General features: G+C 35.4%; 1 protein-coding gene across 4 annotated transcripts in view; it reads right to left on the reverse strand.

Moving 5' to 3' along the window:
• Positions 1 to 13,674, reverse strand: part of ANK2 (ankyrin 2) — a 521,075-nt gene that overhangs the window by 47,797 nt on the left and 459,604 nt on the right. For 3 of the 4 annotated variants that reach the window (XM_072938390.1, XM_072938386.1, XM_031691199.2), the window contains exons 26-27: positions 13,270 to 13,373; positions 2,179 to 2,403 (exon numbers count right to left, since the gene is read on the reverse strand). In XM_072938390.1, the coding sequence (XP_072794491.1) occupies positions 2,179 to 2,403; positions 13,270 to 13,373 (329 nt within the window). Of the gene's footprint in view, positions 1 to 347; positions 447 to 2,178; positions 2,404 to 13,269; positions 13,374 to 13,674 lie in introns of all 4 variants that reach the window. The other variant, XM_072938391.1, reaches the window with a different exon arrangement.

Here is a 13,674-nt window from a genome sequence, read left to right on the forward strand (position 1 = left end):
CCAAATATAGAGAGGCTTTTGATTTTTCAGTCCAGGTTGCTTTGATACAGACTCCAAATTTATCATAACAACATCATAACTAGCACATAGTACAACTAGGCAGATCTCATGCTTGAAACAAAAATGAAGGTCACAGCACTTGAAGGGAAAAGATATAAAAACATCACTCAAAAATAAAAGTCACATACCACAAGGGTCAGAAATGGTCCACTAAAGATAGGTTATACAGAATTTAAATCATAGAGAGGGACATGTCATGGGCACAATGACAAAAAGAGAAATCATATTGCAGAAGAAGGAGAAGAATGGGGGCCAGCAGCCATCAATTTGTTTTAAGTCACTCCTACCCAAGGAATTTGGTTCCAGGAGGCCCCAGCTGAAGGATGCGGCTGACCAAACTTTCTCCCTCATTAAGTGGGGGAGGAGCCGTTGGCAGGTGAAGTTTACTGAGTACATCCAAAGCAGCAGTGAAAGAAAGAACATAAGTAAGCTTCAGGTATCGTTTTCCACAGAACCCCAGCATCACCAGCTGATGAACAGAGTGAAGTTTGGTTTCACACTGCATTCGGTTCTGCCCCCTCCATTGGTCACAAAGAGTGAGGAACAGAGACCCAGAGTGTACAATGGAGGCGCGTGGAAGGCGGGCACTTGGGGGTGGACTCTGTCCCTACTTAGGTTCACTGCCAGGGCATGAGCCAAAAAAGGGAAAAAAAAATGCTCCACGGGAAAGACAAAGCTGTTGGGAGTATAATAAAAACTCTGACTCGGTAGCGAGGCCAGATGTTTTCACAGATATCCCCCAACAGATTTGACAATTATTAAAAAGCCTACAACGGCCTGCATGTGAGGAGGGGAAGGGGCCTGGTAAATATGAAGGGAATCACTGGGGAATTTATTCCAACCTTCACAGTATTTTCTGATGCAACCCAGAACTTCACAGGCTCCTTCTAAATCTGGTCGGTCTGACAGGAGGATCTGGGAGGTGGTTTCTATAATTGGGACAATCAGACACACCCCTTTTCAGGTGTGAACATAATTTGGAGCAACCTGTTAACAGTCTCCTCCAAATTACAAGGCTCTAGAACATCCCCTGAGTTCTAAAGCAAGAAATCCTCTCCCCAGTAAGACACTGGAAAGGCAAGAGTCCATGATTAATAGGATTTTCTCCCAGTTTTCAAACACAAAGACTTGATATGACAAGACTTAAATACAATTGATTGGTTTCAAAAGATTTTGAAACTTGTCCCCCTCCAAAACTTCACCGTTTTGTTAGTTGTCAGTGTTAGCTATTCATTTCTTGGCATACTGAGATACCACTTAATATCACAGCAGCCGTACAAAAAAACAGAAGAAAGAAGAAATGCTTATTTCTGCTCAAAATTGCTAAAATGAGTGTGGTAGAAGTTATTCTTGATCGTGTCCTCTTAACAAAAACTATGCCTAAATAAACTGTCAGTGCAGTTTTAAGACTCAAAGGTAGCAATTTTGATAACAGAAAAGACAAATCACATAGACTAAGTTTTTTGATGTTCTGCTTTCCAAAGTGAAGGTGATGGTTCTGTTCCATCACCATATGACGATTTAAATTTATGTTTGGAATAAGAGTAGTACTGTTGACCCTTGAACAACCATGCAGGTCCACTTTCACCCTGACTTTTTTCAACAGTAAATATTACAGAACCACATGGTCCATCAGTGGTTGTTGAACCCACAGATGCAGAACCTGGAGTGTGCAGGAACCTTTTATAGGAGAGACCAACTCTAAGCTGGACGCAAATTTTCGACTGCGTGGAGGGTCAGCATCTCAAACCCCTGTGTTGTTCAAGGGCCAACTGTATCTTTTCTCTATGACTTTATCACTTAAATCTAAGATTAAAAAAAATACCTATCATTGACTAAAACAGGATTATTCATACTGGGAGTCTAGCAGCTATTATCATACCCAAAGAGAAAGAGTAATCGTTAAGCTGAATGTTTACCCCACTAATGCCTTAAAATCAGAGGCATGCAAGTGGAGTCAAGCATTGAGGCATGAAATCCAATTTGCAAAAAATGTCACAGGGGCCAATCGTCTTTCAGAACGTTTTGACGTACCTTTTTCCACTCCATCCTAGTGATTTCATGTAGAGGACACAAGCTCATCGGTGACTAAGTGGGAGGTTTATCAGAAACCCTTACCCAAGGAACTGAGCACCGGAAGGTCCGACTTCAATAAGGCGACTGGCCAGGCCTTCTCCTTCCACCATTGGAGGCATTGTCGCCAGTCGATGGCGTTTGACCAGCCGGCAGGTGACTCGTGTTGGGGCAGTACATTTCCGAGGTGGAATAATGATGCGGAGACCATTGTGTCTGCATCCTCGCATAGCACCGCCTCGGGCATCCACCATAAAACTAACCAGGAAACTAAAAATTAAAACAGAAGATGAAATGTGTCTTGGCATATTTGAAGGTGGATCAACAAGCTTTGTCAAGTTAGTTTTTTTCCATAATGCTCTGTTCTTAAGACATCTCTTTTTCATTTATACGAGTGGTGGCCAAAAATTTTGTCCTTAAAAGTTATTCTACTTTATCCCAATGCCTTTATTTCAGTTTGGTTGCTGTTTCCATTTTTGTATTATTTTGATCTGCAACTAATGAAGAGCTCTGCTTATTTTTTTGGACCATGGTGATGCTAAATATAAACTATAAATTTAAATTATGTCCAATTGAAAGTGGAATGAAATTATACAGAGAACATTGATGAGTCTCCTTTTGTTATAAATGCAAAGACTTCTGCCTCCTTCCACACGTGTCTTGAAAAATCTACACATGAAAATAATGTAAGGCTAGAGCAGAGAGGGAAGACCAAACTGTAGTTTTTCTAAGTTAACTCAGCTTTTTAAAAAATTACGTCTTGTCCAGATCCTTTTGATATCATTCTGTGACTTAAAAAAATTCACAGGCCTTCTCTCAAGATCAAACCTCGGAACATGTATCCTGCTCCAATACCGACTTACCCAGGAGGCAGGTTTTTAACTGATTACATTCTAAAAAAAGAGGTAAAGCAAAATAATCAAATGTTTTGGATAGAACCAATTTACTGGTTAAAATGGACTTTTTCACTTCTTAAGTAGGAATCTCTCAGCTGTACCATTGTAATTGGTGGGGTAGACAGGTAACAGATTATAAATCCCTTCTGTTCTATGTTTTGAAGTGGGAAACACTGGGCTCTGCATCGTGACTTTCCCTAAATTATAATAAATTGAATATGGAAAATCATAGCTAATAATTTAGAAATGTAAAGGCATCTCTATCAGTTTTGCTCCTTTTCTGCCGAGATAATTGCCCATGAATGGGGAACAATAATTCAAAGTGACTTGATTTGTTTATTGTAAATGTACCAAGAGAAAGGGTTTGTTTTAATTTTGAAGTTGTTTCCTTTGAGATGGTCTTAACAGATGGTAATGCAGCTTAGTTTGATTCTTGTCACTTTGTTAGTACTTATTAAAGTCTTGGAAGCACTCACTTTGTCAAAAAGCAAAAATTAAACCAGGCAATCTGTCGTGCACATATACACAAAGACACAAACAAACAGTGTGCAGATCCTTACACAAATAACATTACTGTCTTTCCCAATTTTCACTGCATTTGCAAGATTTTTATACCAAAACAGAAAGAGAAGAGCAACACATAGGTGTCTCAAGAATCTACTGATACCTTAACCAGCACAGAACTATACCAGATTCGTCACACCTAGATATTGACATCCTTGACAACATTTAAGACATTTGAAAGATATTCATCAAAGTAAGTTATGGGATAGAAATAATACATTTATGCTATTTTTAGATAACGGAAGTTTTTGAAAAATACCTTAGCATCCTCTTCACAGCAGAACAAAGAGCTCATCAAGCATGCTATTAAACAGAACCCCTGTTGCTAGTTAATACAAATGGCTATGAAGGAGCCCACAGTGCCTGTCTGCAGCAGGTCATGCAGGAAAAGGCCACAAGAAGAGGCGTCACACTCCTTCCCACATGCAGAAGCCAGTCTAGACCTATCAATTCATACTCAGTCCTCTAAGTGTTTATTATGGGGAACAAACTAGGGAGAATAATCAACAGTTCAGTTCTAAAGTGTGGATGTTTCTGGTCTTTATCAAAACACAATGAGAAAATGTCCACTGCTTTTCTTACTACTAGTGTTTAAGTATGAATTTTTGAAAAAATTGGTTTCTATTTGCTTTTTAAAATGCACTATCACTCGGCGGGGGAGGGTATAGCTCAAGTGGTAGAGCACATACTTAGCATGCATGAGGTCTGGAGTTCAATACCCACTACCTCCTCTTAATACAAACAAATGAATAAACCTAATTACCTCCCCCTCTAAAAATAATGCACTGTCACTCAAAAGAGTAAAAGAACTGGTAGCACTTCCAGATGAATATGAAGGTTTCTTTCCCATTTTATTAGTTTTATTTTACTATGACATTTATGTTGATTTTTATAAAAACTAGGGAAAAAGCGACTTAAACTTCAGCCAGTGCTGTCCCAAACTTATGGCTGTATTCCTAACTTTCTCTATTTTATGATTTTTTTTTCATCTTTTGATTCCTAGCACCATTGGTGATGAACAGGGACTCAAATTACTACGGGATTTTTATAATACATCTGCTTAATATCAATCTTCAATACTATTTGTACCTTTTAAAGGCATTTAGGGAGTCTCCACATTCATGTTACATGCTATCATATTTCCACTATATTATCCCAGTGATGGCTTATGGCCTAATTAATGTCCCTATCTAGAATATCTTCTGGTGGTGTGTTCTCTCAACAGTGAATTGAAGCAGCTATGTTCTTGGCTGAAACAATGTTTAAGTAACTACATGCTTGATTACTTTCTCTGGTTTTGTGTCACTGACTGTTCCTTTTAAAATCTTCTTTTGTTCTTATTTACTCCATAATGTCTATGCTTTGTTCCATGCAATGTTTGCTACCCTCCTATGAAGTGCCAGGTGCCCTGCTATGAACTGAGTGAGGATACAGAAAGTAAGAACAGAGCCGCTGCTGCCAAGATGCTCACAGTCTAAGCCCCAGATGTCACATGTTGGCTTCTCTTACTCACAATCACTTACTTTCCTGGTCAATGAGAAATGAATTACACTTCATATAGGAGCCATATTAGTGCCACAATGGCAGTGATCTTGTTCTCCATATTTCTTTCTGTGTCCCCACAGTGCCTAGCACAATGTGAACGAAGCACTCAGCAGGTAGCTGATAAATCATCATTGAATAAGTGAATAGATGGAAGAGTGAAAAAGGTAAGTTGTGAGAAACTGTCTATATTTATGTCTAGCAGAGAAGAAAGAGAAAATAGAAAGTAATTTAATTCTTTGGTCTCTGTCCAACCAATCCAGTCAGAATTCATTCAGATTACTACACTCAGATATTTCAGCTCATAAAATAGCAAAATAGTTGGGAAGGACTAACCTCAACGTTAACTATTCCTCTACAGGCATTTTCCTGCTCCAAAATGAGAAACCCAGTATATTTACTTCCCTTGATAAAGGATGAGTAGAAAATGGGAGTACGCAAAAGACAAGAGCTTGAGTATACCAAAATAAAGAATTTTCTAAGGAGTGAAAATTATATGAAGAAAGATTGAAGACTGGAAAATAAAAGAACTTAAAGACTGGAGCTGCAAGTAGATAAATTTAACTGTATGTGTCTTGGTGTCATTATAGATCTGGAAAATGATATTTAAGTATTTCACTAGAACACAAAGCAAGTTGGAAAAATTAAGATGCCAATATGCATAATTCAGAGAAAAGAAAAATTGAATTTCAAATGAAAACAAGCCTTTGTGTCTTTAGCAAATAACTGAAGGAAGTAGCACAAAGTAATGAAAAGCAACAAGCTCTAGTGAGGGAATTATTTAAGAAAGAGAGAGAGAGAGGAGAGGAAAGCAAAACAGAAACATATCAAGAAAGAAACAGAAGAATTGGAAGTCATGAAAGAGCTAAATATTAAAAGTCAAAATGATAAAAATGTCCACAAAATTAGCAAGAAAATACTCTAAGAAACCAGACTGAAATAACATAAATGCAGAATAAACAACTAATAAAAAAGCTGGTTGTGTGGAATTGAATACTTAAAGAAGTATTTTCTTCAAATAATAGGAAATAAGAGAAATAATGACTCAAGTTTATATCTAGGTGCTGATGAAAAAGTCTTTTAGATAAAAATCAACATGCTCTTCAGTTAATCCCAACAGTTTATAAAATTGGGTTAGCATTTGAGCATTTTCATTAAAAATATCAGAATATCAAAAGGTGTCACTATTTGGACAGGTAGTAGAATTAGTGGATAGTTATTTTGCGATGTAGAAAACAGTTTCAAAAAGCAAAAAGCAGACTGGAAGAGATCATTCACGCTTTTTTTGTACCATAAGAAAAAGTAAAAGGTTGGAAGGAGTGAGTCATGAGATGAATCAGTTCACATACTAGAGTTGATTAAATAAATGTAATTGCATCATATTTTCAGATTAAAATAGGACAACATAATGTAAATGTTTGGAGAGGAAAAGAACTGAAGTGAAAACATGTAAGTAAGTATGCACAGAGGAGACAGTACATGGACTGAAGCTCAGCTCTGCTGTTGGTGAGCGTTGACTGAAGCCTCATCCATCAATGACGGGTAATCTTACCACCACTTAAGGGTAGAGTGAGGATTAAACCACGTGTGGGTAAAGCATATGGAATTCAATCAATGCTTGCTTCCATCATTTGCCTTTCCCTATACCCATACGATTTTATATATTTTGAATGTCTCAAAAATTATAGTACAATCTAATACATAAACAGAGAAACTAATGTTTATTAAATACCTACAGTGAACCCGGAACTTTGCTAAGTTTAATATGATGGGGGAGTCTTCATTAGTTTGTGAACTGTACTATTTAAATAAGATATAAAACCCTATTGTCACAGAGCAGCATGGACCATGCTCTTTCATGGGTCTAGCTATCATCTACCATGAGATCTATCCCTGTCTTGAGTTACTGCTGTCACCTTGGGCAAGTCACTTAACGTTTTTAGGTTTCAGTTTTCTCATCCATAAAATGAGAGACTTTGATTAAACTCTAAAGTAACCTTCTGGTGTTAAACTTCTAGCTAGGTTAGAGAACTTACTGGAATGTTCAATATCAGATGTTCTGGAAGAATTTCCATTTGGAAAATAAAATGCTATTCCTCTAAGAAATAGATATTATTTTTGCTGTATGGTTAAAACAGTCAACGAGCAGTTTTGCAGAAAATGTATACACATACTGCACTAAACATTGACTTCAGACTGTACAGACAATAAAAAAAACCTATTAACATACTCAGTTTTAATTGTATATCTTACTCTCCAAATGAAATTCAGCAATCATGCAAAGTAGAAATTCTTATTGAAGTTTTCTAAATTGTGAGATACAGTGTTATCACAATTTAAAAAGAATAAAAGCAAATGCAATCCACCATTATTATGCAGATGACTTGCCTAGGAATTATGTAGTTGATTAGCTAAACAGTACATGCTTCAGAGGAGGCAGCAGAAAACAAAGATTCTGGTCTTTTGAGGACTATATCCTCCACCCCAAAAGTTATGAATCCTTAGGTTTACTTTTAACTCATCCAGGACCATGGGGTGGGGACGAGGAGGAGATTGTAGCATTCTGAGTTAGTTATAGGGTAAAAATAGGAAAAAAAGTCATCAGGGTGCTTCAGTGATCCACATATACATAGCAAGAGGGTCTTAGATTAAATCTGATTTCTGGGGTCCTGTGAGAAAATCGTGTCACAAGCTCTTTCTTCTCTGTAATTCTCTTAATTCCTTCCTGATCGTCCAAATTCTATGACTTCAAAAACTGATGGAAAATGGCTTTGAAAAAAGTGACTCAAACTTGTTAAAATCACCAAAAAGTTATTTATCATTATATTTATGTACAGAAACATAATATTTAGAATGTATTTCAGAAAAAGGAAAAGAACTTATATAAATTTTTCAAAATGTCTTATTTGTAGACAACCTGTAGTCTCATGATGGATGGCTGTATAATAAAAATAGTATAATCAGCAGGTTGATAAGAACCTTTAAAATAACTTTATTAAAATAACATAGAAAAATGGACATTTTTAGAACACAAACTGAAATCATTCTATTTCCAATTACAATTTCCAAAATATCAAAAGGGTGCATTTAAAGAAGTACTAGCAAGCAAATGCACTATTAATAAACTTTCTGCCTTTGGTTCACCTAGAATATAGTTCAAAAAAACTCTGCTCAGTGACGCTTAAAATCATAACCTTTAATATGACTTGAAAATATCTCAACCAATTTGCATAACTGCCAGGAATAACATTTTTCAGCTCTATGTAGTACTTTTTCTCACAAAAGAAGCTGAGATATGGAGATCCACGACCAAGACAGGCTTTCACATGAGGTCTACATTAATTTTGGCACAAACCTACCTAGTTTCCAACAAAATAAACAATACCCACTTTCTCTTTACCATAGAGAAAGGGGAATTCAGCCATGGCCATGATCTGGAGAAGACAAATCTCTCTCCCTCGTGCCCTCTCTCTGGCTAGGTACTGTCACACTGAAGCATCCTGAGGCAGGGTATATGCAGAGGGAGATGGTGAAAAGGGGAGAGGAATAGGAGACATGTTCAGAGAAGGAATTATGCAGAAGTTCACCTGCTGCTGTCACGATCAAGACATGGAGAGGTGCGGCTGCAACAGAATAGATACTTTAGCACAGAGAAGGAATGGATAAAGGGAAATATAAAGAAAGAAATCAGAAGTGACTTTCAACTGAAATATATTATCTATATAACAATACAGTTTTCTTTGAAAAAAGATGGAAATATAAATGAGATATAGCTCTATGCAAATGCTGAGAGAAGAGTCAGGTATGGGAGCTTTGTGGCACCTCCCAGGTTAGGGAACTGGGATCTTAACAAAATCTCTGGATATGGCTTTGTAGCCCTATTCAACACTGGCTTACATGGACACTTTAAGTCTAAATGTCCAAGAAACTGAAAAACATCAAGGGGCATTATAATGACAGTTACAGGGTCTTTGATTTGATGGTCATAGTTTTGATTCCAAAGCTTTTTGTTCATGTTTTTAATACTTCCAAAATAATGGCAATGCCCTCTTGGGCTATTACAGAAGAAATGCAAACAGAAAAGGCACAATTTTAAAAATAGCTCCAATGACAAACAGTAGCATAAACTATAACATTAATTACCTACTAGTCGGTAACAGAAAACTATGCAAACAAAGTCTTCGTGCTTTTTTTCAAGACTTTCATTCCCTGTTTTGGGGATTGCTGTCTTCCTCACTGGTGGTATTGTTTAATCCCACTTTATAGTCCTGCCTATCACTCCTCTTCTACCCGAGTCTGCTCTTCCTCAAAACACTCTTTAAGTTTTCATAGAGTTCACTTGGGTTTTCAACACCTGATGATAAACAAATGGATATACGTATCTTTTGGACTGGAAATTCAACCTTATGAAATAGCTATTTAGCTATTTAGAAAATAATTTTCTTCACCTAGAAGAATTTACTTTCATGTATCTTTAAAAAAAATTAGAGTATTTGAAATACACGAACAGCTAAATTAACTGTTATAGATACTTAGATAAAAATTAATGTTGTCAGATGAAAAACAGCCTTAATTTCCTTGTATTTCAAATATCAACTTCTGCTATTTGAGCTAACAACTTTACATGTTTTTAAAAATAGACTGCATTTTTAGAGTAGTTTTAGATTCATGGTGAAACGGTCTTCAACATGTTTTTATGAAAAAGAAGTCCTTTAAAAGATTTCTTTCTTACGGACTTCTCATTACTATAATATCTTGTAGTGTTACATCATAAACTGAGATTTAATTGTTGGCACTTGGGTGTTATTAAAAAACTATAAAAATAAAGATCTTTGAAATAATATTTAAAATGAGTCATGAAACTAGCTATTCCTAGGAACTTGTGCCTAATATCTGTTGATTCATTACGCACTTAGAAAATAGAGAATTGTAGTTCAAATTCTTACCCAAGCTTGTGTTGGGTATGATCATGATTGTGACACTAGAAACAACTGTTGGTTAGATTGTGAATGAGTAATGCAACTTCTTCAAGAACAATAAAAATATTACTGTCAGCCTTTCTTTTCCCGGATAATTGGCTGTATCTATTGGGCAGAACATATTTTTTAATCACTGAAGCTTATTTTCCTGTAGCAATGAACATTAGTCTTTGGAAATAGTAAAGGTGAAAGAAAATCACTAACACTCCTTATTGGCAGAAGCTGTGTTTCATATTAATCTAAAATCCCTTTAATCTAATAGAACATTATATACCAAATTAGTAGCATATGTATATAAAAGCTAACTTTATTATCCCCTCTATCAAAAATTTTTTTTCTTACATTTTGGGGAGATTTTAAAGTGGCTTAAGAATTCACCCAATTAGTTAAAGGGAAACTCAGTTCCTTGAACACTATATAAAAACTATTACTCAGGAACCTGGTGTAAGTGAATAAAATTACAAGAAATCATTGTTACATGATATGATATTATGAATGTTATTTACATACATTAATATCATGGTAACTTTCAAATACCATCATACTCAGAATCCTTGAGTTTTCAGTGGGTACTGCTCATCTTACTAGAATCATCTATTGGGCACTGTTTGTTCAAATACTGTAGTAGAGACATAACTAGATGATAGATTACCTGATAGAAGTAAGTCAAATGCTGCCATTATGAACTGTACCACATTGGTATTGTCACATAAAGGACTCAGAATCCTTTCTGCATAACTGATTGGAATTTGTGAAAAATATGGAAGATGTGAATGGGGATTTTATAAATACTAATGGCTACAACCTATTGAGTACTTACTCTTTCTAGGCAGAATGCTAACTATTTAAGAAGCATCTAATCCTTAAAACTCCCCTATGGAATCCAGAAGATAACATTCATCTCATAGATAAGTAAACTGAAACTCAAGATATTTTATACAACTTGCTCAGTGTCACATAGGGTGTCAGGGCCAGGATCTGAATTCTGATTGGTCTGACTCCAAAGCACTCTCAACCATCATGTTATTTCTCTTCCATAGATTGTCTTCAAATTCAAATAACAACATATAGGTGTGTTTCCTAAAGGTAAGGGCTAGGTCTTACTTATCTATTTTTATTAGTGCCTGGTACAAGGTTTGGTATATTGTAAAATTCAACAGTGTACAAAGAATGAATCTTTAAGGAAATGGAAAGGGTAAAAAACATTTGAGAGAACTAGCCATGTGTTAATTACCTAAGTCTCCCTTATAGTCAGAGCTTTATTAGGCACAGTTGTTTCTTTCTAACACTTTATATAAAACATATATATCTGGACTATTGGCGCTTGCAGAAACTACCAGTGCCAAGGCCCCAACAACAGAGACTGGGATGTAACTGGTTTGGGCTGGGGCCTGGGCATCAGTATTTTTAAAGCTCCCAGGTGATTCCAGTGTGCAGCCAGAGTTGACGTTTAGAGTTGGTGATCACGTTCGAAGTTCACAGAAAAACTGATTTATTACAGACCAAGATTTTAAAGATCCTTATTTTAATAAGTAATTAATCATTAACCACTGGATACTCTTGGTTCATCGTAAATAATCAACTCTACTTGAGCATGTATCTTGTTTTATTCAGTTGGTATGTATACTGATGTACTTCAGCTAAGTATAACACCACCTTTCAGTAGTTAAGACTTCTTTAAGAAATTAGTTTTTTAAGGTAAACTATTTTGAAAATTAAAATTTTACCATAACATTTTGACTCTTTTATAAATTCAGCTACTAATAGTTAATCACATTTTGCTTTAAATAACCTTTCAAGTTGTAGGCTGTGGGTATGGACCTCAAATACTTGATTATGGCTTCCAGATTTTGATCTATTATTTATCAACACTCTAGATCCAAGTTTCTTTTTTTTTCTTTTCATCATTGTTGAGAAATTTACTAGAATAATGCAGTGTTATGCTTTTTGAATAATTTATAGCTGTCAGATTTTAACTGTCTCATTTTATACTTAAAAATATGTAGTTAAATTTGGATGCAGTTTAATTGGTTTTTATTCCCTTGAATAATGCTTGCATCAAGAACTAGCTTTTACTTATTTAATAAAGAATGTTATGATTATTTTCAGTATTTATATAACTAATTTTATATTCTACAAGCCTTTAGCAGAAGATCAGACTAAGAAATCCAAAAATTTAACCACAATATCTTACAATGCTTTCCTGAAAGAAGAATATTTTAGAATAATAAAAACAAGATAGGATCCACTACCCAAAATAGATCTGGGGATTATGGATAAGGAGTTGGGGATGAAAATTTAAATCAAAATATTACATATAGTTAGATAAAAAAGTGGGGGCTTAAGAAGCAATTGAATAAAAACTATTTTAAAAGTGTATATATAGTCATGCAATTACTATATAACTGGAAACCACTAGCATGTAAGGAAAAAACCAAGAATGAAGAGTGTATGAAAAATATAATTTAAAACTCCTTAAGGAATTTATATTCTACATAATTGAATTCTTATAACTTAAGAACATCCTTAAGAATGTTTAAAATTATTAACTCAGAGTCCCAGTTTTTAATGAGTTAATATAAATAGGCAGCATTTCTTAACTAGTGGCACGTAGATTATCCGAGTGACTTTTAAAAGATAACCGAGAACCTGTCTGGCTGCCTTCAAATTTCCCTTTCTTAGTATATCCCTACTTCAAATAGCTCCTGTGTATATTTGTGTGACTCAAACTGCTATAAATATTATTTTAAATGTACTAATATGTAAGGACAGGCATCTATTAAACCAGTCAGTTCATCTTAAGTAAAGAGAATTTTCAAAAAAAAGCAAATGATCCTGCCCCTCTTTTTAAAACATCTTAAAGACAAAATGTGAATGGGAAGAGACCATCGGTATATTCCTGTTAGTTAGCAAGCTGTTTGACGCAATTCTACTAGTTATTTTAAAACAACAGTCAGTTTTTCTATGCTGAATTCAACCCCTTTTGCCGGTTTGTTTGTGTGGATAGAGTCCATGTTGGATGAAGCACTGACACGTTTTTAAAAAGGTCACTTCCCCTGTGAGCTGGCCATCAGCTAAAGCTGCTGGACAAAGCTGTTATTTTCACTCATCTCTTTCTACCTCTTGATCTGGATACACAATATTGATTTACTCACCCTGAATGAATAGGGCTGGAAGAAAGAGCCACATTGTCTAAGTTCTCAGTGCCCCAGCTCAGACGATAAGAATTCCTTTCTGCCTCCTTGGCGAGAGTTGACACCTAAACACAAAGAACACTGGATTTAATAAAAATACTTTTCTTTGATTGAATTAAAATATAATGAACTCTAAAAAGTGGTATCCCAGGAAGGTGGTATTACTTGGAAAAACTTTCATTTAAAACATATATAAGCCTGAGGCATTTAAAATGTATCTTTTATAATGGATTCCCATTTAAATGATATTATTGATCATATTTGTGTCATTGTCTTAGAAGAGTAGACGTTCATCCATTTCCCTATATCCAACCAGCCAAAACTGATAAAATCATACCTCAGATTAAAATATTCATAACAAACCCT

Source organism: Vicugna pacos, chromosome 2 (assembly GCF_048564905.1).
Source record: "Vicugna pacos chromosome 2, VicPac4, whole genome shotgun sequence".
In the NCBI taxonomy this organism is placed as follows: Eukaryota; Metazoa; Chordata; class Mammalia; order Artiodactyla; family Camelidae; genus Vicugna; species Vicugna pacos.